The sequence below is a fragment of the Sorghum bicolor genome, chromosome 2 (assembly GCF_000003195.3).
Source record: "Sorghum bicolor cultivar BTx623 chromosome 2, Sorghum_bicolor_NCBIv3, whole genome shotgun sequence".
NCBI lineage: Eukaryota > Viridiplantae > Streptophyta > Magnoliopsida > Poales > Poaceae > Sorghum > Sorghum bicolor.
In genome coordinates this window covers 49,649,429-49,675,577 of record NC_012871.2, presented here as the reverse complement: position 1 = coordinate 49,675,577, position 26,149 = coordinate 49,649,429, and the positions used below count along the sequence as shown (strand labels likewise).

The following is a 26,149-nucleotide window of genomic DNA, read 5'->3' as shown; positions in this document are numbered from 1 at the left end:
TACAAGTCACGAGTTATGGCACAAAAAAGTGTTCTGAATAGGCGCATGGCCCTGTCGACTTACCTAATGTTGTTTCAAATAAATATTAATATTTTTATATAAAACTTAGTTAAACTCAAGATTTGACTTGATGTCATGCTAGAATTGTACTTTTTTTTTCAGGTTGGAAGAAATAGGTTACAGGTGTTTTTATTGTTTTATTTATTAGTGGAAGGAAACCGACAGATGTGAGTTAACCCTGGGTTAACGTTAACCCTATGTTTTAAAATATGGCCTGACCCCACTACATTGCACTCCAGTCCAGTAATGAATCAGCATTTGTCCATTTGTTTTCATGGGAGTGTGGGTCCAAAATCCAAATGGCAAAATGACAAGGGCTACATTGCAATTCCAAACTCTGCTCACCTCACCCCACACCCCCACTGCTGAGGAAAGAGAGAGAGAGAGAGAGAGACAGGGATTGGAGAGAGAGAAATTCGTCGTCTCGCTTGCGGCTTGCCCACGCCCACGCCCACGCCCAGCAAGCAGCAGGTCCTTGTACAAAGGCAGGCAAGCCCACAAGGCAGCCAGAGCGTTTACACCTTCCCCCTGAGCCCTGACAGGCAAGGCCAGAGATTGGAGAGAGAGAAGAAGCAGCAGCAGCAGCAGCAGCTGCAGCTGAGTGGAGCAAGAAAGAAGAGGTCATGGCGGTGTAGGCTGGCAGCTCAGTGGGAAAGGGAGGAGCGGCGAGCAATGGTGGGGGGCTGCGTCAGCGGCGGCGGCGACGGCGCCGCCGAAGGGACGCTCGCGAGGTGGCGGAGGGCGGCGGCCAAGCGGATCGGCCTCTCATGCGCCTCCTTCTTCTCCTACGCCGCCTCTCCCTCCCCGCCTCCTCCTTCCAAGACTGTATGTGCCTCTCTCTCTCTCTCTCTCTCACACACACACACACTCACTCTCTCTCCCGTCTTGCTTCCGAGGATTTTAGGTGCTTTGGGGCAGCTGTTCTTGGCGAAAAGGGTCCAAGAATCAGCTCATTTTTACCGCATTGTTCGGTCTCATAAGACTTGCTGTATTTCTTTTTCGGGTTGGGTTCTCTCTGTTTTATCATCTTCATGAAAACAAGATCCTGTGTTCATCTGTGCAAGTTCCTCGTTGATTACAGTGGCATTATAACAAAGATTTAGGGGGCACCATTTTATTGGATGGGGTTAATTTTGAGTTTCCACCCGCAAAATCAATGCATCTGTCCATGTCCTGTTCTAGCTTGCTCCTTTTCCTCTGTCCCTTTCACCCCTTTTTCTCAACTGCATTTTGGTTTTTTTGCACCCCTTCGTTTCTAGTCTAGGTGTGTGGTTGTTGCGGCGTGCTTACATCAAAAGCACATGTTCGTTTGCCTCCTTGCCTCTCTTTTAAATTTCGTCTCATCCCATCACAAAGACTGCTCCAAATGCTTTACTTCCTCCTGGTTGGTTTTGTGTCTGTCTTTTTTTACTGCAAACAAACTGTAAATACTAAGTAGTGATTAGATTTGGATTTTTAACAAGAACCAACCCTATGCCCACTTTGATTCTTTGACTTGGATAATCCTTTTGCCTTTATTTCTCATAGGTGTTGCTTACTAATAAAAGTATTAGTACTGGTTTGTCGACCTACCTGGTTCGTATTTCTTCGTACTCTTCATCCATTAATGAGAGAGCAAGAGCAATAATTTGGTGCTAATATTTCTCCCACGGTACCCCCTTGTACTGGTACGCTGAGAGAAATATGAGCACAAATTTCAAATCTTGATGCACCCTCCACATTGTCCACCATGTACCATGTTTACGGTCATTTATTTTCCCTCAAAATATGACTTCTGATCCGGGCATCTATACAAGGTTGAAAACTCTGCGCATGTTACCTTTTGCACATATTATATATCCCCAAGGCTATCTTGTTTCATTTATTTGATGAAAGGTTCTGCATTCTCTTGGGTATTGGGCCCCTTTCCCCCATTTCAGGATTGCTAGTGGTTGCAAGTTGCTCTACATATGGCAAATATTTTTATGAGGGTAGTTTGTGTTCCCTTAAATTTACCCTTTTCTCCCTTTAGAAATTGGGCATCTTTTATTTCTCCCTTCACCAACATTCAGTTCTCTTGGAACTGTAGATTAACCTGTTATGCGGTAAATTAACAGTTAGTACTTAGCAGTTAGTAGTGCAACTGTTTTGGGCTTTCAGCACTGTAACTGTGTAAGGAATGACCATATGGTAGGTAGATGTGTGAATTTCCTTATGAACCCACATATGTGCTAGATATCATTGATAGAAAAATAGCATATGGAAGTACAAAAATATTAGACAGGACAACTTTGCCTTTCTTTCTTTCTTATTTCTACATTTTTCTCGTGAAGCGTATTTATTGTTCTTTGCCATCTGAACAGTATCTTGAATGCAGCTGTATTGCAGTGTACAAATGTATCTTACTCCATAACTCATTTTGTATTGATATGCAGATCTCATGCTCGGCACTGAATGCGGCTGCAGACAGCACTGATGGAGAGCAGCAAAAGATGGAGGAACCCACCAGCACCAGAGTGGCTGACAAGGTACCAGCTATATGTCCACTTACATCTCCCTTTTCTATTTCTTTCTGAATGTACGAATTTTATTTGGACCACCAACACTGTTCTTATTAGACAATCTCAATAATGGAGCTTTTATATATATAAAAAAAAGAAACTTTCTCTAACAAACGAAATCATGAAGATATCAGTAGCATCCTTACCTAAGAATGACTAAGATAGAAAGAGAAAAAACAGATGATTAGATACCAAGAGACAAACTGGTTAGTTATGGTAGCTGTGACAAACTAAAAGGCAAATTTGTGGTAAGTAATTATTGTGCTCTTTACTCTAATCCCTCTCTAGAATGCTCAGGAGTGAAGGTTGTTCCCTCCATGACAAGCTATTTTTTGAAAGGAAAGTGCTTATGAGGTGATTGTGTTGATCATTAAGACTTTTGAAAAACAGATCAAATATGTTAATAGTCCTTCAGATATTGAACTATATATCTGGGGTTTCTGTTTTCACTCAACGGCTTTCCATCTTATAGTTTGAAAGGAGACTTTTTTTTTCTCGAACAAGCAAGAGAGTTGTGTATCATTTTACTAAGAAAGAAGAGAGTACACAAGAGGGACAAAGTCCCCCCAAAACTCATGATGACACAGCCACCACAAACAGGAGAAAACAAGAAACAAATGGCCCATTTCAACAGCAGGTGACCAACTAGCTACCAAGACCAGGAGTATTATCCCCCAGCAAATGACCTGACCAGCAGCTCCTGGAGCACCTTTGCTCCAGCAGAGCACCACAAGATGCATTCACCTGCGACAGCCTGCACCGGAGCTGTGACTCTTGGACTTGCACTATTAAAGACACAATCATTCCGATGTTTTCAGAATCCTGAAGACACAAAGAATGATAAGTGAATTGAGCCAGCTTGAAAACTTGTTAGTGTAAGACTGTTGAAACTGCAAGTATAAAAAGGGGCTGCATATATTTATTTAGTGCACACAATTAGTCTCATGACCGTCCACACTTATATCTCAAGACTGTTGCAACTGCAAGTATACAACATATATTCATTTAGTGCACACAATTAGTCTCATGACTGTCCACACTGATATCTCACATCCAAAGTGGCTCGTATAATCATGTTTTCCTTTTCAATAATTTGGTAATATGGTGTCTTGGTACTTTGTAGCTACTCTTCATGGACACGTATGTGGTCTCAGAGATCTGATAATGCTTGTCTCCCTAATGGCACATAAAAGTAAGAGTAGTCACTTATGAACACCTTATCATGGTAGCCAGTGACCACCAGGGAATATCTTGATATTACTCATTTCTCCAAAAGAAAACTAATGCCTTTTGAAATCATTTTATAATCACTATTATTAAGACAATCAAGTAGAGCTTTTGGAATTTTCAACTAATATTTATGAGAAGTTATAATGCAAGATCAGAAAAGATGTTTGCCAATATTCTTTTATGTTTGTGCAATGAACATCTGTATGCTAGCTAGGTTGCAATGGCATTACTCCATTTAGATTAAAGCAAAATTTTGATCCAAACAAATTCTCCTACAACGAGATACATCTGAGTTAACAAGCCATTTAGAGTTTGAAAAGTCTTTTTTTCCCTTTTTCTTGATGAGCAGTCCTATGTGTTCAACATAAGCCAGCTCGCAATGCGTGCAATAATTGTGTTGTATTGTCCTGTCAGCGTCTCTATTGATGCCTCTGATGAGGATTTAAGTCTGGTTAGTTTTGGAGACTATGGAAGTAGTAGGTCTTAGGGGGCTAAATAATGATCAAGTGAAGCAAGAACAATCAAGGAATTTTCTCCAGATGAGGACCTTATTGTCTTAAATTGATTGTAAAAATTTCGCACTTATTTAATTATGCTATTCATGGATATGGAGTTTACATTCTAATTATGCAATATGTTGTGATTTTAAATTTCAGAATCTATGTGCAATATGTTTGGAACTCCTCAGCACCAGCAGCAGTGATATTGAGAATGGTGAGACTCCAGCAATCTTCACAGCGCAATGCTCCCACTCTTTCCACTTCCTATGCATCGCCTCCAACATCCGTCATGGCAATATCAGCTGCCCTATCTGCCGTGCACAATGGTCTGAGCTGCCACGTGACTTGAAGGTTCCACCATTGCTGCACAACCAGTCGGATCCAATTCTTCGCATCCTGGATGACAATATTGCATCATCCCGTGTTAACAGAAGGTCCTCCATCCGTGCTGCCCGCTACAACGATGATGACCCAGTAGAGCCTTTCACTTTGACTGAGCATGTGGATCCATGTCTTCGCTTCGTTCTCATCCCGGCTCCAGTGGCAGCTCACCATCATGTCCTCGGGCATTACCCCTGTGGACACATGTTGCCATTACAACAGCACTGCCAGTACAGCGGCTCCTCCATGCTTTCACCACCGCAGATTGCTTCACCAAGTGGACAAAAGCGTGCTTACCTCTCTGTCAGTCTTGCTCCACAGCCAGCCATTGATATGGTCCTGGTTGCCAGCCCTAATGGACCACATCTGAGGCTCTTGAAGCAGGCAATGGCGCTTGTTGTCTTCTCCATGAGGGCAATTGACCGGTTAGCCATTGTCACGAATGCCACCACTGCAACCCGTGCTTTCCCCTTGCGCCGGATGACATCCCATGGAAAAAGAATGGCACTGCAGGTCATTGAACACCTTTGCTGTGTTGGTGGGACTGATCCAGTAGGGGCTTTACACAAGGGCCTGAAGATATTGGAGGACCGGGCGCATCGTAACCCAAGCAACTGCATCCTTCACTTGTCTGATCATCCAGTGCGCAACTATGTTGGTGTGGATATGAACCATTCCAACATCCCAGTCCACCAGTTCCATGTCGGGCTCGGTTTCGGGGTGCAGACTGGATTTATCATGCATGAGTTTGAGGAGCTCCTCGCTCGGTTGCTTGGCGGTGTGATTGGCGACACCCAGCTGAGGATAGGGGAGCATGGGGGAATGGTTAGGCTTGGAGAGCTGAGGGGTGGTGAGGAGCGAAGGATCCCGCTTGACCTTGTGGCAGATTGTGGCTTCATACTTGTTGGTTACAGTTACCTGGAGGGTGGAAGAGAGGACCAGCTGAGGACAGGTGAAATTGCTGTCGGGTTCGAAGAGAAAGGCGACAGCCGGTACTGTGGAATGAGAGAGATGGGGCTGAGCATTGGCGGTGAGAGGAGGAGCTGCTGTGCTGAGAGGCGGGACTACCATGACCCATTCATGGCACGGCGATGGGCGAAGCATTTCAACGTGTACAGGGCCTGACCTTGATGATCAGCTGCGAAATATGATTCTTGTTGGTTTCTTTTTTTGCATTCCTGCAAGCATCTAGGGGTGGTGTCTGTTTTTGGCTTCTTTTGTTGTGGATCTGAATCCCTGTAAGATTTTTTTTTTGTCATGAAATGTGTGGGTTGCCTGACAAATTCGGCTTATGTTGTGTGGAACGTGAACAGATCATACTGGAGAAAAAAAGAAGCAAAACTAGCAATATTTCATGTTCGCTTCACTGAAATTTGATTTATGTTGCTGCTTATGCTGATTTTTTTTGAGAGAAAAGTACTGTTTATGAATGCAAGTTAAAGAATTATTTTTTGAAGTAATGCCATTGTAGCATTGTGTCGCGTTAGCATGCGTTCTTTCTCCAGTTGTGCTCATTAAATTTTACTAGCAAAGGACTCAAACTTACCACCGTCAGGCTGCCTCCTTTCATTTCTATGAACTATTTTGCCACTTCGTGCGCTCACTTAGGGCTCGTTCGTTTTGAACTGTATCAAGCCAGGATTTATTCCGGTTGATGAAATCTTATACAAATATAAACTAACAATCCAGCCGGAACTATTCCTGGACGTCGATACGCAGGAAACGAACGGGGCCTTACTAAGCTTTGTTTTGTTTCTTTTTTAAGGGTTCGGTTTCAAACTATCAGGTTACGAAAACTGCGTTCAATTTGGGGGCAGATCTTGTCACGAATACTTTAGTTCGAACTATACCACAGCACGTGCACTCAAAATTTATCAAAAGGCGAGGTCAGTCTTCTGTTGAGGATGCTCTCCTGCAATGAAATGACATAGCTCTCATGCACACTCAGTTTAAAAAAACAGTACTCCATTTTTAGCTTTTATAGACATACATAGTAAAAATAATGTATCTAAACCGCCAAAACATTTTAAAATTTAGAACGGAGGAAATACAAGTTAAAAACTCCCACAAATTTCCCTCCTTTCACAAACATCTTTGTGTAATTTTGTTTTATTCTCAATATATTCCATGTCATTTGGGTTCTAATCAGATGAAACAAGTAAACAGGTTAACTTCGTCCACATAACATAACGTATCCTTCGTCACAACACAAAAAATGAAAATACGTTAGTCACACGGTATCCTGTGATACACTACAACAATGACGTTCAGTTCAAGCTGGCAGAAGATTGATCAGCATTGAAATTACAATGAACATCTAGAAAATGTATCAGTGTAAACAGATACGAAAGTGAATCTACAATGTAAAGATATGATGGTAGTCTAAGTCAGCATCAGTTGTGTGTTTCGAAGCCAAATATCCGGAAAACACCTGCAAAAAGCAACAAATCGTAAGAGCCTATCAATTCTTTTATCATTATACCACCAGAGCTTTATGAGCTAAAAGGAGTCTCAATAAAAATAGTACTAGAATCTCTTAAAGCAAGATAATCCTGTATACTTCACTAGGCAGATGATACAGCTCCACCCGAATTATTCCTTAGTGCAATCTGCCAGTTCAACCATTCTTGTTTTTTAGGCAGTTTGGTCAAAAACCAGATAGTTCAATGGGAAATGGGTTAACAACTGATTGATCAGATAAAAGCAACACAACAGCTGCTGAGAAAGGTCAAAAGCTAAACTGAACCAGACATTCAGTTTTTTTTTTCCGGCTGCTGTAGCGATGGCCTCATGTTAATGAAATCAACTATGTCTTCAATTGTTGCCAGTAAATAGACAGCATGAGTAGACCACTAGACCAAACTAATGAGTGAATTGCAGCAACCATACCTTCATCAGCTGAGTACTTGTTCTTGTCGTCTCCTGCATAGGCCAGGAGATTGTACTTAGGATTCCATTCAACGCTATTCATTGCTGCTTTACATGGAATCTGATGAATTGATCGTCCAGTCTCAACATTGGCCTGATGGAAGCATAATAAAACGTAAAATAACAGTACTTATAAGTTTTAACAGCATTTAGTCTTGAACAAAAAGGAAAGTATACTATGTGTGTGTGACGACTCACAATGTCAATGAAAGGATCTTCACTGGCATATGCAATGAATTCTCCAGTATGATTGAAGCTAACTGTTCTTACAGGCCACCTATGAGAAAAAGTAATAAAAATAAAGATATAAATCTTTCTAAGCTTATTGAAACTGGAAGGATTACTTGATCAGCTAATCAAGGTTTTTCTTTGAATGAATGCTTATCACCATTTCTTCATTCGACCCCACTCTGACGGCCTAATCCCGGTAAAAAATGCATTTTCATCAAACTAAGTGAATTCAATATTGCTACACTTTTCCATCATTTCTCATAAAAGGGCACATCGATTGCTGAAAGCCCTCTGGCTCTGCAGAAGGTAATTTCTAGGCAGCCTAACCGTTGCTTATTTTGCAAGGAGGCTGATTGGAAACCAGGAGAAGTGGAGAGACTCGCTCACTGGCAAATGGGGATATAAGGGCTACAAGTCCAGAGCTAAAATAACTTTAACCCTTGGTCGATTTTCTCCAATTCCCTGAGACAAGGTTCTGCAGAAGAAGTTAGCCAAGGGCATTGAACCTGATAGATTTTTCTGATTCCATAACTGGGCTAACCCTAGAAGGGTAGCAATATAGCATGACATACCGGGCCTCATGGGCCTAATACACTCATACTCTAACCCCCCCCCCCCCCCCGTCTAAACTACCAGCGCGACGGAGTTACAGATTGGACACGAAAAGAAGCACACACACAGAGCCCCCCACAGGCGAAACTAGCCACTGGTGATGTTGAGGCTGGAGCGAAACTCGGTGAAGGTCGAGGACGGGAGGCCCTTGGTGAAGATGTCAGCAAACTGGGAGGTGGTCGGGACATGGAGGACCCGAACATCGCTGATGGCGACCCGATCTCGGACAAAGTGTAGATCGATCTCCACATGCTTGGTCTGCTGGTGCTGAACAGGGTTGGAGAGGTACACCGCACTGACGTTGTCGCAGTAGACCAGCGTGCTCCGGCACTGGAGCGGGAGACCACCGGTTGGCGCTTGGACGACCACGACACCAGGTTGCCGCCTAGAAAGATAGCGTAGCCGGAGGTGGAGCGCCGAGTGCCCGGACACCCGGCCCAGTCCGCGTTAGTGTAGACAACGAGCTCGGTGGAGGAAGACCGGTGAAGGAGCAAGCCGCAGTCGACAGTGCCGCAGAGGTAGCAGAGGCGGCGCTTGAGAGCAGTGAGGTGGGGCTCTCGGGGATCATGCACTGTACTGCATAGGTGATGTCCGGCTTGGTGAAGGTGAGGTACTGAAGTGCACTGGCAAGACACTGGTATGCAGTGGGGTTGGCCACTGGGGGACCCTCGGCCTCTGACAGCTTGCCGTATGTATCAACCGGAGTGGAGCAGGGCTTGCAATGAGTCAAACCAGCTCGCCAATGAGTCAAACCAGCTCGCTCCAGGATATCAAGAGTGTACTGCTGCTGGTGAAGTAGTCCGATGGGACGAGGCTCAACGGTGACCCCGAGGAAGTGGTGGTGCACACCCAGATCCTTCATAGGAAACTCCGAAGAGAGCTGATGATGTAGCGTAGTAGTGACGAACTAGAGGTTGTGAGGACAATATCATCAACATAGAGCAGCAGGTAGACAGTCTCAGCTCCATGGTGATAGATAAACAGGGACGTATCTGACTTGGCCTCCACAAATCCTAGTGTCAACAGGAACCCAACAAGTCAAGAGTGCCACGCCTGAGGGGCCTGCTTCAGGCCGTAGAGACTTGTTGAGCCAGCAGACCATGTCGGGACAAGAAGAGTCAACAAACCCCGCCAGTTGGCTATAGTAGACTGTCTCAGATTCTTGACGTCTAGCTGATGCACGGGCCAGGAGCGAGCAACAGCCAATGAGAGCACCGTGCGGACGTTGGCCGGCTTCACCACGAGGTTGAAAGTCTCATCATAGTCGACTCCAGGGCATTGAGTGAAACCTCGGAGAACCCAGCGAGCCTTGTACCTCTCAAGGGTACCATCAGCCCGCCGCTTGTGGGTCCAGATCCACTTGCCGGTGACGACGTTGGAGCCAGGCGGACGGGGTACCAGATCCCATGTCTGGCTGGCGAGGAGCGCCGCGTGTTCCTCCTCCATTGCGCGGCGCTAGTGAGGGTTCAACAAGGCGTCGCAAACGGAAGAGGGTACAGGAGAGACCTACGGGTCACCGGGCATCACCGCGAGAGCCCGGGACCGCAGGGTGCCAGCCGCGTGCCGTGTCACCATAGCGTGAACATGCCGCGGGTGTCGGTGAAGGAGCGGTGGGTGGTACACCAGCGGCAAACCACGGGCAGTCGGGGGCCGTGGCGGTGGTGTAGGCTCGCCGGCGGAGAGGAGGTCCCCGGTGGCATAGGCGTCGCTAGAGAGGAAGAGGCCGCCGGTGGTGACGGAGGTAGCGGAGCCGGCCGCAGACGACGCGGGTAGACGTGCACCGGCTGGGAAAACGTGCAGGAGGTGCGGAAGTCGACGTCCCTGGACCCACGTCGAGCGGAGGGGCCGAGGCAGCACCGGAGGGCGACGCCTCTAGACCCGTGCAGAGCCAGAGGCGTCACCGGCGGGCGGCGAGCAGGGACATGGCCCGGTGAAGGGCGCAGTACCTGTAGGATAAAAAGGCAGGGGTGGCTAAACCACCGTGTCAGTGGGAAACAGAGAGAAGAGGTCAAGGTCAGGGGTGGTAGTGGGTGTGATGGTGGTGGAGAAGGGGAAGATGGACTCATCAAACACCACATGACGAGAGATGAGGACCCGACAAGAGGTGAGGTCAAAGCAACAGTAACCCTTGTGATCCGAGGAATACCCGAGGAAGACACACAGAGTCAATCGGGGAGCCAGCTTGTGGGAAGCGGTGACAGCGGTGTTAGGGTAACAGGCACACCCGAAGACACGAAGATGCTCATACCGAGGAGGAGTACCGAAGAGAGCATGATGTGGCATAGGAGCTGAGCAGGCAGCGGAAGGAAGGCGGTTAAGAAGATAGGTAGAGGTATGCAGACTCTCAGCCCAGAAGCGAGCATGAAGTGACGCCTGGAGCAGAAGGGTGCGCATGGTGTCGTTCGTGGTCCGAATCATGTGCTCAGCCTTGCCGTTCTGGGAGGAGGTATACGCGCAAGACATGCGCAACTAGACACCGTGAGAGAGAAAGAAGGCCCGGGAGGTGGTTTTATCGAACTCATGACCATTGTCACATTGTACGGCCTTGATGGTGAGGCCAAACTGAGTAGACACCCAGGCGAAAAATGGAGTGCGGGAAATGTATCAGACTTCGCACGCAAGGGAAACGTCCATGAATAATGAGGGAAATCATCAACCACCACAAGATAGTCTGATGACAGATGTCCATAGATCACAGTGTACAAGATCAAAAACATGAGTAGCGTGTGAAGGATGAAAAGGTAGACAAACATGGCGACCCAGCTAGCACGCACGACACAAGTGCTCATTGTGAGTCCGAGTACAACGAATGTCGGAACTACGACTAAGCTGCATTAGGGCATCACGTCCAGGGTCGTCGAGGCGACAGTGCCAAGTGGTGGAGGAAGTAGTGGCGGCAAAAGCAATTGACAAAATGGACGGCGAAGATGTCGGAAACCAAAGGGTGTAAAGGGGCCCGTGCTGTCACAGCGGAGAAGAGGACACCGGGAAGCTAAATCCTTCATAGTAAGACCAGAAGAGTCAAATTCAATGGTTCTCACCTTCCTTCATCCGTCGGCAGAACTCGCCAACGGAGAGGTCACCCTGGACGAAGGTACGAAAGCTCGCATCGAGACGCAGAGCCCAGGCTTCAGCATTGCCCAGAAACTGGCCCTCGAGCGTAAGCCGGGCCCGGCGAGCATCGAGAGAGTTGCAGACAAGGTCGTGGAGGTCCAGGGAGATCGTTCCGAGAATCCAGGAGAGGACCACACTGTCAAGGCGCAGCCACGAGGGGGTCTGGACAACGACCGAGGTGTCGACGAGGATGTGGTCATCTAGAGCGTAGCGGCGGAGGGTGAGAACCAGGTCCCGCCAGTGGGTGTAGGAGGGCGACTCAAGCTCAAGAACGACCGAGACAAGGAGCCGGATGTTCTGGACACCGCCGGCCTGGTAGTGGAGCTGTGTCACGAGCGGGTTGGCCAGATCGTGCCAGATGACCGCGGTGTGGGACACGCGGTGACCCGTCGAGCCGGAGGAGGTGGCCTCGGCGTCGTTTGAGGCAGGATGGATGAGCTGCTCCGCCTCGGTGATCTGGTGGGCCAGTGCATCGGCCGCATCACGCTCGCGCACACAGGCCTAGCCTTCCGCAGCAGCAGCCCGAGCAGAGACAAGGGCGGCGGCGAGGGCGGAGTCAGCACCCGCGACGTGGAGGTTGGAAGTAGTTGGCAGAGGTGGCGGGGCGGGGAAGGGAAAGGCACCCGCGCCCAGCGGCATGCCCAGTCCGGCAGAGACGACACCTGCGCCCAGCGGCATGTCCAGCCCGATAGAGACGGCAGCAGCGACGGCGGCCGCCCCAGCGTCTGCATCCTCAACGCCCATGGCCACGGCCAGTGCAGCTGTGCCCAGGGCACCTGGAGCACCCGCGGCCGCGCGAGGGAGAGAGCGGCGGCGGCGGCGCTGGGAGCTCCCAGGGCGGCAGTGGGAGGAGGAGCGCCTAGGAGGCCGCCTGCGCCTGCGCCCGCGGCCAGAGCACCCGCGTCCGCTGGGGGCCGCCTGCGCCCGCGGCTAGAGCTCCTGCGCCCGCCGCCAGGGATGGAGCAGCAGCGGCAGCTTGCGCCCACGTGTAGGTAGGGAGAGAGGTGAAGGAGTGGAAGTAGGTTGCAGAGGGAGGAGGGGGAGGACGGCCAGCCATGGCTGCAGGGGCGGCGGCGGCGCGCCGGCCGGCGGCTGGGGAGGGAGAGGAAAGCCTAGTCTGATACCATGATAGTTTTTTGATTCCATAACTGGGCTAACCCTAGAAGGGTAGCAATATAGCATGACATACCGGGCCTCATGGGCCTAATACACTCATACTCTAACAGAACCACTAACTGCACATCAACGTGAATCGATGATAGCAGCCACCAAATTGGCTCAATGAAATATGTTAGGGGCTTAACAGACATGGCACTACATATGGTAGCAGAAACCAATTGAAATAGTTGATGTTGAACTGTGATTGAGGGGCGTATCGACTTTGTATGACATGATTACATGGATGACACTAAACAAAAATAGCATGTGGAGCAGTGGAGTTAAAACCTGGTGGCTTTAGGGCGAGTTCATGTTTTCCCACAACTTGTAACATGTTTTAACATAAAAGGTGGATATAAATTAAGCAAATCCCATAGCGTCTTCTGCCTATACTTATATAACATATTCAGACTGAACAGAACTTTTTTTGGGGGGGGGAGGGGGGGAAGATTACACTCTTTAGTCTAAAATATCATGAGACTATGGAGAAAAGAGAGGGAAAACATCAAGTGTAATGGCCAAATCATTCAATAAGCACTCCCCCTCCCCCAACCTCAAATCTTTAAATACAGTCTTCCAGCAAAGGAACAGTAATGACAACTAAGAACTCATGTTTATAGGAATATAAAGCCATTCAAAACTATTGCCATCTAGCAATGTTATATAGTAAAGTTAAGCTAAAGGAACATACTCAAGTTTTGTGAAGGTTCTAATGCATAACAATTCTTTGACATTCCAAAGACTGACAAGTGAATCTGCACTTCCAACAGCGAAATACCTAGCATCATAACAATTTGTAACTGTCATCAGGAAAAAAAAAACTAAATTTTCTCTCGAAATCAGAGTAACAGGAAGCCAGAAAACTGACTACTAATATCCAGAAGACGACTACAAAACGAATGATGCTTACATGCATATTGTTGTGAACCAAAACTTCAAAACAAGTGCTTTCTGAATTAATTAGCCTGGCATCATCACAAAGAAAGCTATTTGGAAAATACCATTACCATACGACATGAGGCTGTCGTATGGGCCCAGACTCAGACATCGGGCGATTTTCCCCACCTCAATCTATGCGCTGGTATATTGAGCCTCACAGTTTGCAGGTCACAGTATCTCGCATAGACAACAATCTAGGTCCCCTGGCAAACTAATTTGCTCCTCTATGTAAATTCTGAATTCAGTACTTGTAAGGACAGAACAGGTAATCATATCTTCTAAAACTCACTTACAGGTAGGTAATGTCCTAGTTAATCACTAACCCAAGGTTGATAGCTAACAATTTCTTCTTTACCTAGAGATGAAGCTAGGATGTAAAATTTCAATAATTCTTATTACTCGGGTCTTTCAAAAAGAAAAGGAATATTTGTATTCTAATAGTGAGAACATAGGTGAATAGGTTGTGCCAATATTAATTTAAATTAAAGTCATTAACCATGCAAGCATCAGTGTCAAACATTTGTAGAATTCACTGTTACATCTTAAGTCAAATATCAGACCAGATAACCCAGTTGAAGTAGTATTAAATTACAAATCCAAGGGATCCAGAGAAGTACCAGGGGGTGAGAAATAAATAAAGAACCTTTAATAGAAAATACCTATCAATTGGATCCATTGCAATGCAATAACACCCTGCTGTATGAGCATTCAGTTTGCAGGGCTTTAAAAACTCAAGATCCTTAACCACCTCAACGTGTCCTGCATGAACAACAGACCATGTGGAAACATTAACTGATACAATATGGTAGCACTAAACCAAAATATAAGTACCATGTTTATTTATTCATCAGTATTATTAATGTGAGCTTGGAAAAGGCACCTAGATCCTACCTAACCCAGTAGTAATGAAGAATAGATCTCCAGCTTTATTCCAAGCAATCTCATTCACCTGAGGAACAAAGCATTAATGCAATTCACAAACATAAAACAATGAAAGCAACATTTTTCCTTAAGCGCACACAATGTATATCATTACATTGAGGGAGAGGCCAAAATGGCCAAGCAGCCCCACCTCGGGAGGGAGGGAACATCAGGACCAAATAAAGGGGTAACAGAAGAGAAAATCAGAAAAGTAAACAAGGACAGCTAATATCTGTTCTAGATGAAACCTTCTACCAATCTACCAATAGGAACAACCCTTTGGCATCTGCAATGCACCAAAACCTCATTGACCTGTTGTAAGACGTTGTGGACACTTGGTTTTGCTCCTTAGAGAAGATAAGCATTACAATGCTTCCAAATTAAGCAACAACTGATCCAAGAAAAACACACCAAAGTAAAGAAAAAAAAAGAACTGCAATAAATTGAAAACACAAAGGGGCATAAATCAGCAATACATAGATTAAAATATAGGTTCAATTATTTGGTAAATTCAATTCATACAGCAGTACCCATTTACTCATAGAAAACATTCATACATCAAATTTTGTCTCAGACAAGCATATATGGACAGAGCGGCCCATTTTATTTCTACCGACATGTATATGTGCATGCTAATCCAAAGAACATTTGGATCAAACGAAGAATTGTTAGAAAATGTTTCATATAGCCAAGCTTCAATTCATAATTACCTCGTAAGTAGACTTGTGTTTCTTAGCAACTTTAAGTGTCCTAACATCCAATATAGTCAGCTCGTCCTCCTGCCATTACAAAAGCTGTTATTGTAGACATAAATATAAAATTTGATAAAAATAGAGTTTCAGTATTTTGTAAACATCATATAGAGAACAGTTTTTACGAATCATGCATTCATTGCAATAACCTTATATGATCCCCCCACCCCCAAAATGCCTTATTTTTGATAAATTATTCGCAATTGCTTTCTCAAGCTCAAGAATATTTATCTATAACCAAATAGAGAAAAACATGTCACAAATCCATTTAATTGATTAATTAATATGTTTATATGTCATCGTTAGGTGCATAATTCCATTCTATATTATTGCAATGATACTGGTACAGGATTCAACAATGTGAAATTGAAGGACTTCCAAAAAAGAAACACCAAAATAGCAATATGGCTGCATTTTATGAGCCGCAATTTTTCAAGGTACTTGCTGAGAGAGGTATAAGCCAAAGAAAATGACATTAGAACAATCTATCTTTTAAATAAACCTAAGAACATTAATATAGGTCAGTTTTCTTATAAATGTATCCATTCTTGGTGTGAGCAGAGAGAAGTTAGGCAGTACAAACCTTGTTTCCAACAGCTATCTGAGTCCCATCATGTTTATACGTGATGTTGATGTTTTCTCCGCTAAGTTCAACAGTTTGACATTTTCCACCTGAAAAAAACACAAAGAAGCATTGATGAGAAGATAAAAACATTATAACTCGATTGACAGAAAAACTACCACCAAGACAGAACAAAAAATACAACATATATCATCCAAAAGCCAGATGTCACATGCAACAAAATAGCTTCCAGATAAAGTTATTACATAAGAGATCTTCCCACATCAAATTTGTTGTAAATGTGGGATAATGTAGGAAATAACAAAGGGCCTGTTTGGATCATATCAGATTCCAGGATCAAGCTTGCAGAAGCTAGGATGGTCTCCAAACACGCACCAACTCCAAAGCCAGCTTCCACAATCTCAAAAGCTGAATCAACTTGGCTTCTACCAGATTATGGAAATTTGGAAGGATCCAAACTCAGCCGAAGTCAAAAATGTATTCCATAGATTTAAAAAGGCATAATGATAAATGCATTATGAAATGCTAAACAAAAACTGTGCATTCTAGTATCATCAAGGAAGAAGTGTGCTACTTACTTCGAGCATCCCAAAGACGAATAGACTTGTCTGCAGCTGCAGTAGCAACTGTATCAGGATGATTTGGATCCCAGCAAAGCTGATCTACACTATCTGTGTGGCCTTTCAGTTCAATATCTTTAACCTTAGACTGTAACAAAATTAGCAAAAGTTCCAATTTAGAACTTTCAATGGTATAGAGTAAGATGAAATTACCACTCCCTGCTACCAAGTACAAAGCATAGAGGCTATTATTAAGAATCGAGGAAATACTCTAGCTAAAAGTTTATTCAAAACTCTATAGCTTACTCTAAAGATTCCACCTGCTCAGAATTAAACCACTTTTCATGCTACAAATTATGGTAAAAGTTTTTTGAGGGGGGTCTTAATTATGGTAAAAGCTATGTTGCACTAAGAACATTATATGTTGAGTTACACCAATAATTAATAAACTGAACAGATAATTCTATTGTGCACAAGCTATAGAAACAGGAATATATTACTGTAAAGTACCTGCGACAAAAAGCCAAGGTGCAAATGTGAAGCATTTACCTCTCTTTGGCATATCACACAAACAAATGCTTTCTTAAGTTCAAGGTCATAACTTGTTATCTAAGTTCTATAAGATAGGAAATATACCAGTTATGCAGAATTTTAAAATTTACCAAAATGACTCTTATAACAGAGGGGAGCATTTGAGAAGATGACAACAGAAAGCATATCCCATTCTGTGAAAGTAAATTGGTAACAATGACAGAAGGAGAGAAAGTTACATGGCCATGTGGATCAATGCTCCAGACACGTGCGGTATGATCGATCGATCCTGAAGCAAGCTTTGTGCCTAGGCAGTTCCATGCTACAGAGTGCACCTAATAATAAAACTATCAGAATGGTGAATACAGTGATAAGTTTACCAATGAAATGAATAACAAAAGGCAAAAACAAGAACCCACAAATCAATCTGAACTTTGTACTGCCAAGTCCTAGGGTATAGAGTGGTTTTGCTTTGAAGATTGCTATGAGGAGTTGAGGACAATTAAGCAGCACATCCAACATATACAAGAAACAAAGAAAAAAAATCCTCAACATGCCATATATTCCTTCTGAAAGGGAGATTATCCCTTCTTAGTTTTCCTCATTGCAACTTTACAACCCTAGAAAGCACTAGAAGTCATCATTAGTGACAATCTTCTTTCTTAGTAATGTGTAACCATTTTTCAGCACTGACAAAAGACAACAAAGACAAACATAAACAGGTGAAAAACTAACAATAAAGAAATACTCCAACATGAACTAAGATAAGCTCAATTTTCTTTTTAGAACCAAAGGGTAACTGTTCTTGCTCCCCCTGCAAGGAAAGGCACCACAGCTCTAAATTCCTTTGCAAGTATCTGTGGCTGCAGCAATATTTTCCCTTTTCATCAAGCTCTAACATTATGACTCCTTACAGGTTCTATATATAAGGAGAAGAAACAGCTAAATCTCCACACCAATTCGCTTGTAGCTTCGAATCGAAAGCAAGGAAGGGCCACGATCCCGTCTATATTCTCAGGAACCAAACCGGAAGGCCCAAAGATTGCGACTTCGGTACTTCCACAGCTTGTTTCCTCATTCTGGCCCGAATTTTAGGACGTCGCCCTACGAACTGCAACCCTACGAATTGGAACATCGAAACCTTTCTTCTGGCGAGATTCTGGGTTTTAGGGGCTCAAGAAGAAATTATAATGGGATATTGCGGAGGCGTTGAGAGGTGTTACCTTCTTCTTGTGGCCGTAGTATTCCCTCGACACCAGGTCCCTTAGGTTCGCCCCAGGAGTCGAGCCGCCGCCGCCGGCGGCGCCACCGCTGCCCTTCCTCTCCTCTTCTCTGTTCTCCATGCGTTCGCTCCCTCTGCCCGTTTCTGTCCGGGAGGAGAGAAGAATCCAATCCCAACACAAACTAGCCCATGGAGAGATTTCATCCGGGCCAGACCTGATGGGCTGAGCTACATTAAGACTTTCAGCAACTTCAGTTCTAATAATAATAAAGAGAAAAAATTCCAGACGTCGTCCACCCCATTCTATTCTAGCCCAACTACCCGGCCCACTCGCTCATGGCTAATCCGCTGCCGGCCCACTTGTTGGGTAATCACTTCCTGTGGCTTCTGTCCTCATCCAGTCGTTCCTCTCGACAAAAGAAAAAAGGACTAAGTTTATATTTAGCTCCTTAATTATTGGCTGAGTTTAATTTTAGCCTTCAACTTCAAAACTGTGTAAACATGGCGTCCCATCTATCACACTGGTCCAGCTTTAGCCCCTGAGTCCGTTTTTGGGCAGCGGACCCTGGTTTTCCCCGCTTTGCTAGCACCGGTGTCCATGTTGGACGCCACATAGGATTGGAGCCAGGTTAAAATAGGCCGGCCCACTCAGCCCGTCTCTCACCCCACCATTCCGTCTCCCTCCTCCTCCACCGCCGCCGACGAGAGCCCATCCAGATCTGCCGTCGAGAGCTCCCCTGACTCCAATGGCGAGCTCAAGTTCTTCCAGCCGCAATGCAGGCGAAGCGGCAGAGTATTGGCACCGGAACCTCCAATCCGCGTCTCCCATCCCATACTGTGAAGCTCCCCTGGAGTACACCCCTACAGTGAACTGTAACTGTGGTGTCAAAGCCGATCAGTTCATCTCTTGGAGTGATTTGAACCCAGGGATGAGGTTTCAGAAGTGTGCGCGTGCTCGAGTAAGTTCAAACTTTAGGTCCATTTGTCTTGGATATTTGTCTTCGATTCACTTTATGTTGGACCCTTTGAGTCAATGGGTCTTAGATTTCGTTTTTCTGCGTAGAAGGGTGGTTGTGAGTTTTACCACTGGGTGTATGAGCCAACCATAGGGTTCATGAAGCAGTTGTTGCTTGATTTGCGCGATGCAGTCAAGTACTGGAAGCGTGAAACTCTTGCAGCCGATGGGGACTTGAAGAGGCCCGAACTCTTCATGCAAGAGCTTTGGATGTTGCTACCGTGGAGAATCAGAGGCTGCAGGGTCAGTTGGAAGCTGCTAGGAGGGAGAATCAAAGGTTGCAGGGTCAGTTGGAAGCCGCTATCAATTTCAATGAAGATAGGAGGGATGTCGCCACTATGCAAGGTTAGATGGTGGGTGTATTGGAGGCAAGGGCTCAGTTGGAAGCCAGGATTGTGAAGCTACAGAAGGAGAGGAAGTTCCTGTTGTTTGGTCTGTTGTGTGCGTAGGATTAGTTTCTGTTTTTTGGAAGCTTAGTACTTAGTATGTATCTAGTTCCTGTGTGTGGTCGTTGAATGTAATAGCTTAGTTCTAGTGCGCAGGATTGTGTACTGTATGCCTTATTTGGCTATGAGAATTATCCTAGTTTGTGGCCGTTGAATCTATACTTGCAATGCTCATGACTAAATTCATAGACATTGGAATCACCACATAAATGACAAATTGTTTTAGCACAACATGACATGGTTCACAGCATCACATGGTTCACCATACAAATGACAAATTGTTTTAGCACAACATGACATGGTTCACCACACAAATGACAAATTGTTCTAGAAGAAAACATAGTTTCCTTATGACATGACAATGACATAAATGGCTTATTCTTCAAGGTATTGCTCCTTGCAGCAGTAAGGTAGGTGTTGTGCCTGATCCTCTGGGTGTTATCCTTGCACTTTTTTTCCTGGATGCTCCTATAGCTGAGACCTCAACCTTTGAGCTCGATGGCCCAGAAAGTTGCACAATTTCCTTTGAATGTCTTCCAGCCATACCAGGTGCAGTGGCCTCTAAAGTCACCTTAGCTTGACCTCCTTGCTTTAGTCTTGTGGTCATCTTAGCTGATGAAGACATGGAATTGTTCCCAGTCTGCAGAGTACACATAGATTGTTACTCATTTGGAACTATAGTGTTACATACAAAATTATACTCACTTTACTTACATTGCAATCAACAGACAACTGGGAGCAATGCCTTTTGATAGACACTGATGTAGAAGAAGGTGTTGCCTTCCTCTTGGAATTACCAGCACTTGCTCTAGTTGAATGAGTGTCATTTCCTCTAGCTCCACTGGTAGTAGGTCCTCTTGCATGATGAGATCCCCTAGCACTGCCACTAGGTCCTTGGCCTCCACCACTGACACTAGCTCCAGTGGCACTACCTCCACTTCCTGTCCTCTTGCTGCAAGTTGTCCTGTTGTGTCCAATCCCTTTGCAAACTCTGCACCTCACAACTGTACCATGTTTGGATAGCTTACCACAACTTGACTTTTTTTCTCCCCATCATGCCTTTTCCTCTCCTTCTTTGGCCTTCCTAGCATTCTAACATACTTTGGTGGCAAAGGCTTAGCCCTGTCTGATACTGGCCAGAATGCCCTGCCTTCAACAGGTTGAAGACAGTGGGCATATGTCTTATTGTACTCCTCAACAAAATAGCACTTGGCTACATAATCCTCCACAGCCTTGGATGCTACATAGATGCAAGAAATTGTGTGAGGGTAGGGCAGACTAGACAACTGCCAGAACCTACATGAACATGTCATTTCCTCCAAGTTGACAAACTTTATCACTTTCCTTGCTGCCAAACCATATTTGATGACAGCCTCCTTGAATGTAGCTTTGTCAGGAAATGACATGCCAAGACTGAAAGTTGGCACAGGAGCACTACCATCAAACCTGGGAAATTCCCTCTTCTTCCTTATCACCTCACCCTCCTCTTCATCATATGAGTCTGCATCTTCATCTGTGTCCACTTCTATTGAGTCAGACTCAACTACAACCCCCTCAGCAAATGGATTGGATGGCATCAAGTTTCCCACATTGACTTCATGCCCTTGATCATCTACCACCACCATTCCTCTGTCACTCAATTTCTTCTTTAGCTCTTTCAAATCTGCTCTGATTTGGCCTGCCTCTTCATCATCTTCACTGCTCTCATCATCACCAGGCAAGTAAGACTGGTCACTATCATCACTATCTGAATTGTACCCTTCCTCCACTGGAGCTGAGCCATTAACTGACACTTCTTGCATCAATGACTTTTTTGCCTTGACAACCTCATTACCATCATCACTGTCTCTAATCCAATCAATGTACTTACTAAATTGAGCTACTTCTTTCTCAATCTTCTTAGGAGAAGAAATATACCCAGAAAGTTTTTCTAAGTTGACAGATTGCTCAGCATGATCTACAACAACATGCTCAACAAATATATCAGCAGCCCCTCCATCAGTAATAGCCTGACACATATCCATGATTGCCTTGTCATCCATCAACACTCTGAGCCCATTTGATAACATTTTCCTAGGAAACAACCAGTGCAGTGTAACAGGGTCACTACAATTGTAATGGTCTTTAAGATGGCCCTGTATTTCGAGCAATGACATCTTGTCAATCTCCACAAATGACAACTCCTCTTTGCCCCCAATGTAATGCAACCTCCTCCCATCATTGTAAAATTGACCATCGAAGTGAAATCTAACAGCAAGAAATTCCAAAGGATCCATTCCTACAACCGAAAATTACAAGCTCATGATACAGATCATGAACTAATCTAGGATATCCACTAATCTACCAAGCAACTCAATGGGATTTAGTAATACCTGTTGTTTCAATGCATTCGGTGACGAGGGCTGACGCAGGGGAGACCTTAGCGGGGGAATCACCCACGACGACGGCGACGCAGAGAAAACGGCGGGCGAGTGGAGGGGAACGGGGTTAGGGTTTCGGTCACGTGAGACATGGGCTGGCGTGGGCCGGCCTGTTTAACCAATGCTCTAATCCTATGTGGCGTCCACCATGTTCAAAGATGCCACCTTGGTAGGCAAAACCAGGGTCCACTGCCCAAAACCGGACTCAGGGGCTAAAGCTGGACTAGTGCGATAGATGAGACGTCATGTTTACACGGTTTCAGAGTTGGGGGCTAAAATTAAACTTGGCCAATAGTTGAGGGGCCAAATATAGACTTAATCTAAGAAAAAAACACCGCGGTCGACGCTTTTGGACTGCACCCCTGCTACGCCTGAGATAGTTGCTATTATATGACTCTAATCATGTGGCTTCGCAATTCTATGACTCCTAACGTTGTCTTCGTTAAAATGTATCCAAACATGTGGACTTCGTAATACATATGATTTTGATTCTTTTAATCTATTTTCTCATCTAAATACATGTATTTGTTTATAAAATGGCTCTTTTGCCCTTGAGTCTTTAAAAAAACGTCGCTGTTGCCTGGTCCCTGCCGGCTGCTGGTCGTGGCTTATGCCTTGGCTGCTGGCCGTGGCCTCCAAGGCTCGCTGCTGGCCATGGCCTTGGCTCTACTGGCCGTGGCCTTGGCTTGCCGTGGCCTTGCTTTGGCTGCTTGGCCAGCCCACCAGCGGCCTTGCCCAGGCCACCAGTGGCCGCCGCCCGGTCTAGGGTTAGGGCCTTGTTTAGTTCCTAAAAAATTTTGCAAAAAATTTCAGATTCCCTGTCACATCGAATCTTTAGACGTATGCATGAAGTATCAAATATAGATGAAAATAAAAACTAATTGCACAGTTTGGTTGGAATTGACGAGACGAATCTTTTGAGCCTAGTTAGTCTATAATTGGATAATATTTGTCAAATACAAACAAAAGTGTTACTATTCATATTTTGCAAAAATTTTTGGAACTAAACAAGGTTTAGGGCTAGGGCACCTGACGTCTCTAGTTCACTTCTCTCAGCGTCCATGGTGATTGGTCCTTTGTCAACATCTTCAGGGGGTGGCTCTCCTCCATCCATGGCCAGTTGGCTGCGTAGGGAGGGGAGATGGGTGGCGGCATGTCAAGGGAGAGACGAAGCGTCGGCGTCGAGACTTATGATAGAAAACGTCGGAGAGATGAATCGATGCGTATCAAAATACCAGAAGGGCAATACGGTCTTTAATACAAAATACATATATTTGGAACTTCAAAATAGATGAAAAGAATCAAAATCATATGTATTACGAAGTCCACATGTTTGAAGTCATATTTTAGCGAAGACAACGTTAGGAGTCATAGAATAGCGAAGGCACACGATTGGAGTCATATAATAGTACGATACGCCTACGCCCCACAGCCATTGTCGCGCTCTATGCAGCGTGCGTGCGACCCCGGCGTGCGACTGCGGTCTCTCACGGCAGCGCAACTGCTGTCCACGCGCCATGTTCTTCCCGTGGTGGGCCCTTCATCATATGGTTAGTGAATCGGAATCGGAATCCAAGTGTACGAAGACACCAGCTCGGATCTCGTGAAAAGAAAATGGAATTCAATCAAAGTCAAAGGAAAGGGGAAATCGGTATCCAATAGAACAAATTAAAGACACCGGGTCGGATCAGGAAAAAAAATCCATGGTAAGTTGGACATGAACTCCACGTTCGACACATACTTCTTCAATGTTTTCCTATATTTATAAAATGTGCCGTTGGGATATCGTGTATACGCAACCTTCGAACCTGTTCTCGCCAACAAATCGAGAAGCTCCTCATCTCGCCCTCAAATCCTGATCTCAAGAACAGAAGCTCCTCATAGCCCCTTCGAATCCTAATCTCGCAACAAAAGGTCTTGATGCTGCTATTTCTTCTTCTTTTTTCTTCAGAGCTATTATAATCGAAATTAAGAAGATTTATTATGTTTTTTATTTTTATTTAATGCTACTGTAATAAAAAAATAGTTTGAGAGGTTTGCTCGAGAGCTCTATGCTGATCGGCTGATGGTATTAGCTAGCCTGCTCCCGGGGTTGATCAGCACGCATAAGAACTAGGTTCATGTTGAAGCCTGAAGGTACATGTTATAGATAAGATACCATACAATGAAATAAATCTCCGATTAGAGCGATAGCTAAGTGCTCCTAAAACTGACTAGTTGCCCGTGCTAACGCTACCATAATATTTAGAAAAAAAAATTACAAAACTAAAATAAATCATAAAACTAAAAAACAAACCTAACCCACTAAAAAAAAGGACTATATGAAAATTACGGTACTTCATTTAGCAACATATATTTGGTTTTAACAAATGCTATGTAGAAAAGTTGAGAAACACAGATGATTTACAAATGCCCATCATTTGTTTTGTAACCTTGGTAACAAGTCCATAAAAATGAGATACTTGATTGTAGTTAGTGTAGGCATATACCTGTCTTACTGGACAAACAAGCAAGAAAAACAAAAATTGTAGAGATCGATTAAAGGAATATTAAAACAAAAAATGTCTGACAAAATCAGGCACCTACTTCAGTCTATCACGCAATGCTAAGAAGACAAGCAAACACTAAATTATACACAAGGCTAAAGGGAAATTAAAATACTCCTGTTCAAAAGTTTCAGATGGTCTAGATCATTATACAAAACTGCTCCAGATAAAAGAACATACAAATAGAATTTATTTATTCTCCCATCACGAATTAAAGGTGCATATAAAGTTGGCATTCTAGTGTGTAACATTATATTCTCTCCATTTTTGGCTGATGCTCACGCTGGTAGGACTATCTGCCAAGTTCATCAAAGTTCTAAGAAATTTTAAGTCTTGAATACTGAACCAGGAGCAAAACCACAAATTAAGGGAATATTGAAACCAAATTAGCACCAACTTTTGTAATTCAGAAACACATTTACCATGTCAAACTTAACAATCACCAAATAGAATATTTGACTATAAGCAATTTGTATAATTGTTTTGCACAAATACTCAAACTGAGACTATTCTAAGTCTTCATAAATTGATCTGACAATCTGGTGAATTAGACTGAAAAAGCTAATGAGCCTCATCTATTCTCACATCAAACTGGTTCTATTATTCAAGTGAAATAACATATTGCATGAACAAACTCATGCAAATACTAAAGCTATTGACAGGATATTACTTCTTTACTAATCTGAAGCAGGAACTATAGAAGATAAAATAGATGGAACAATCAAATGCAGCATGGAAAAAAAATAGGAATCTTCTCAAGTTGATATGGGATCCGCTTGCTATGCCACCATGGTCAAGAAAGCAGCAGCCACCGCCTTTACTGCTATGATAAGAAGATTTATTTGGCAATCATTAGTTTTATCAAGTCGCTATTTTATCTCTACTATAATTGAAATCTTCTCCAGGCATATTTCACCTGCAAGATCAACGACTCACAACACATATCCTACAGATTTAACGGCCCATTGGCAAGTCAAAAAAGATTTCTCTCCAACAATTTAGTATTCTAACTTGGTAAAATCACCATAAATGTGGTTTTTTTCCCTGGGGCTATTTGCAAAGTGAACACAAAACTTTCTCGTAACTAATCAAACCCAAATCAGAAACTTCTTCTCTCTAGCAGTTTTACAAAATGAACACGGTAAAAAGTTTCTATTTGCATGGATGCCCTTCTCTCCGTCTATGACGACGGACGACGGAGCACGGCGATGGTCTCGCGGCTCTGGCACCGGCCTCGGGCGTCGCGCTTGTGGCCGGCGGCGCGCCGGGCAGCGGGCGGTGGCCGAGCAGCGGCTGCCGGGTGAGCTGCGGCCACGCTCGCGGCGGGAGGCGCACCGGGCGGCGGGTGGTGGCCGAGCAGCGGCAGCCGGGTGAGCTGCGGCCGCGCTCGCGATGGGCGTCGTGCTCGCGGCGGGAGCACGCCGGGCGGCGGGTGGCAGGCGATGGTCGGGCAGCGCGCC

General features: G+C 44.7%; 2 protein-coding genes across 5 annotated transcripts; one reads left to right on the top strand and one right to left on the bottom strand.

Moving 5' to 3' along the window:
- On the top strand, positions 436-6,083 carry LOC8064664. Of its 4 annotated transcripts, none has more exons than XM_002462100.2 (3): positions 436-885; positions 2,475-2,567; positions 4,487-6,083. In XM_002462100.2, the coding sequence occupies exons 1-3, from the start codon at positions 733-735 to the stop codon at positions 5,834-5,836; spliced, it is 1,596 nt and encodes a 531-aa protein (XP_002462145.1). In that variant the 5' UTR covers positions 436-732; the 3' UTR covers positions 5,837-6,083. The 4 variants fall into 4 exon arrangements, with proteins under 4 accessions (XP_002462145.1, XP_021309689.1, XP_021309687.1 ...); XM_021454014.1 differs by lacking the exon at positions 436-885 and adding an exon at positions 1,832-1,856; XM_021454012.1 differs by lacking the exon at positions 436-885 and adding an exon at positions 1,911-2,030.
- Positions 6,805-18,458, bottom strand: LOC8071866 (THO complex subunit 3). The gene is made up of 11 exons (XM_002459952.2): positions 18,264-18,458; positions 17,280-17,375; positions 16,528-16,657; positions 15,950-16,038; positions 15,325-15,393; positions 14,585-14,642; positions 14,353-14,452; positions 13,446-13,532; positions 7,838-7,916; positions 7,601-7,733; positions 6,805-7,142 (listed from the first exon to the last, which is right to left on the bottom strand). Exons 1-11 carry the CDS (start codon positions 18,381-18,383, stop codon positions 7,105-7,107), a joined length of 999 nt encoding a protein of 332 aa, XP_002459997.1. The 5' UTR covers positions 18,384-18,458; the 3' UTR covers positions 6,805-7,104.

Coding starts and splice junctions, on each gene's coding strand:
- LOC8064664 (XM_002462100.2), top strand. CDS start 733: ATGGTGGGGGGCTGCGTCAGCGGCGGCGGCGACGGCGCCGCCGAAGGG. Junction 886..2,474: donor CGCCTCCTCCTTCCAAGACT/GTATGTGCCTCT, acceptor ATTGATATGCAG/ATCTCATGCTCGGCACTGAA. Junction 2,568..4,486: donor GCACCAGAGTGGCTGACAAG/GTACCAGCTATA, acceptor TTTAAATTTCAG/AATCTATGTGCAATATGTTT.
- LOC8071866 (XM_002459952.2), bottom strand. CDS start 18,383: ATGGAGAACAGAGAAGAGGAGAGGAAGGGCAGCGGTGGCGCCGCCGGC. Junction 15,394..15,949: donor AGATAGCTGTTGGAAACAAG/GTTTGTACTGCC, acceptor TTGTAATGGCAG/GAGGACGAGCTGACTATATT. Junction 13,533..14,352: donor GCAATGGATCCAATTGATAG/GTATTTTCTATT, acceptor TTATGATGCTAG/GTATTTCGCTGTTGGAAGTG.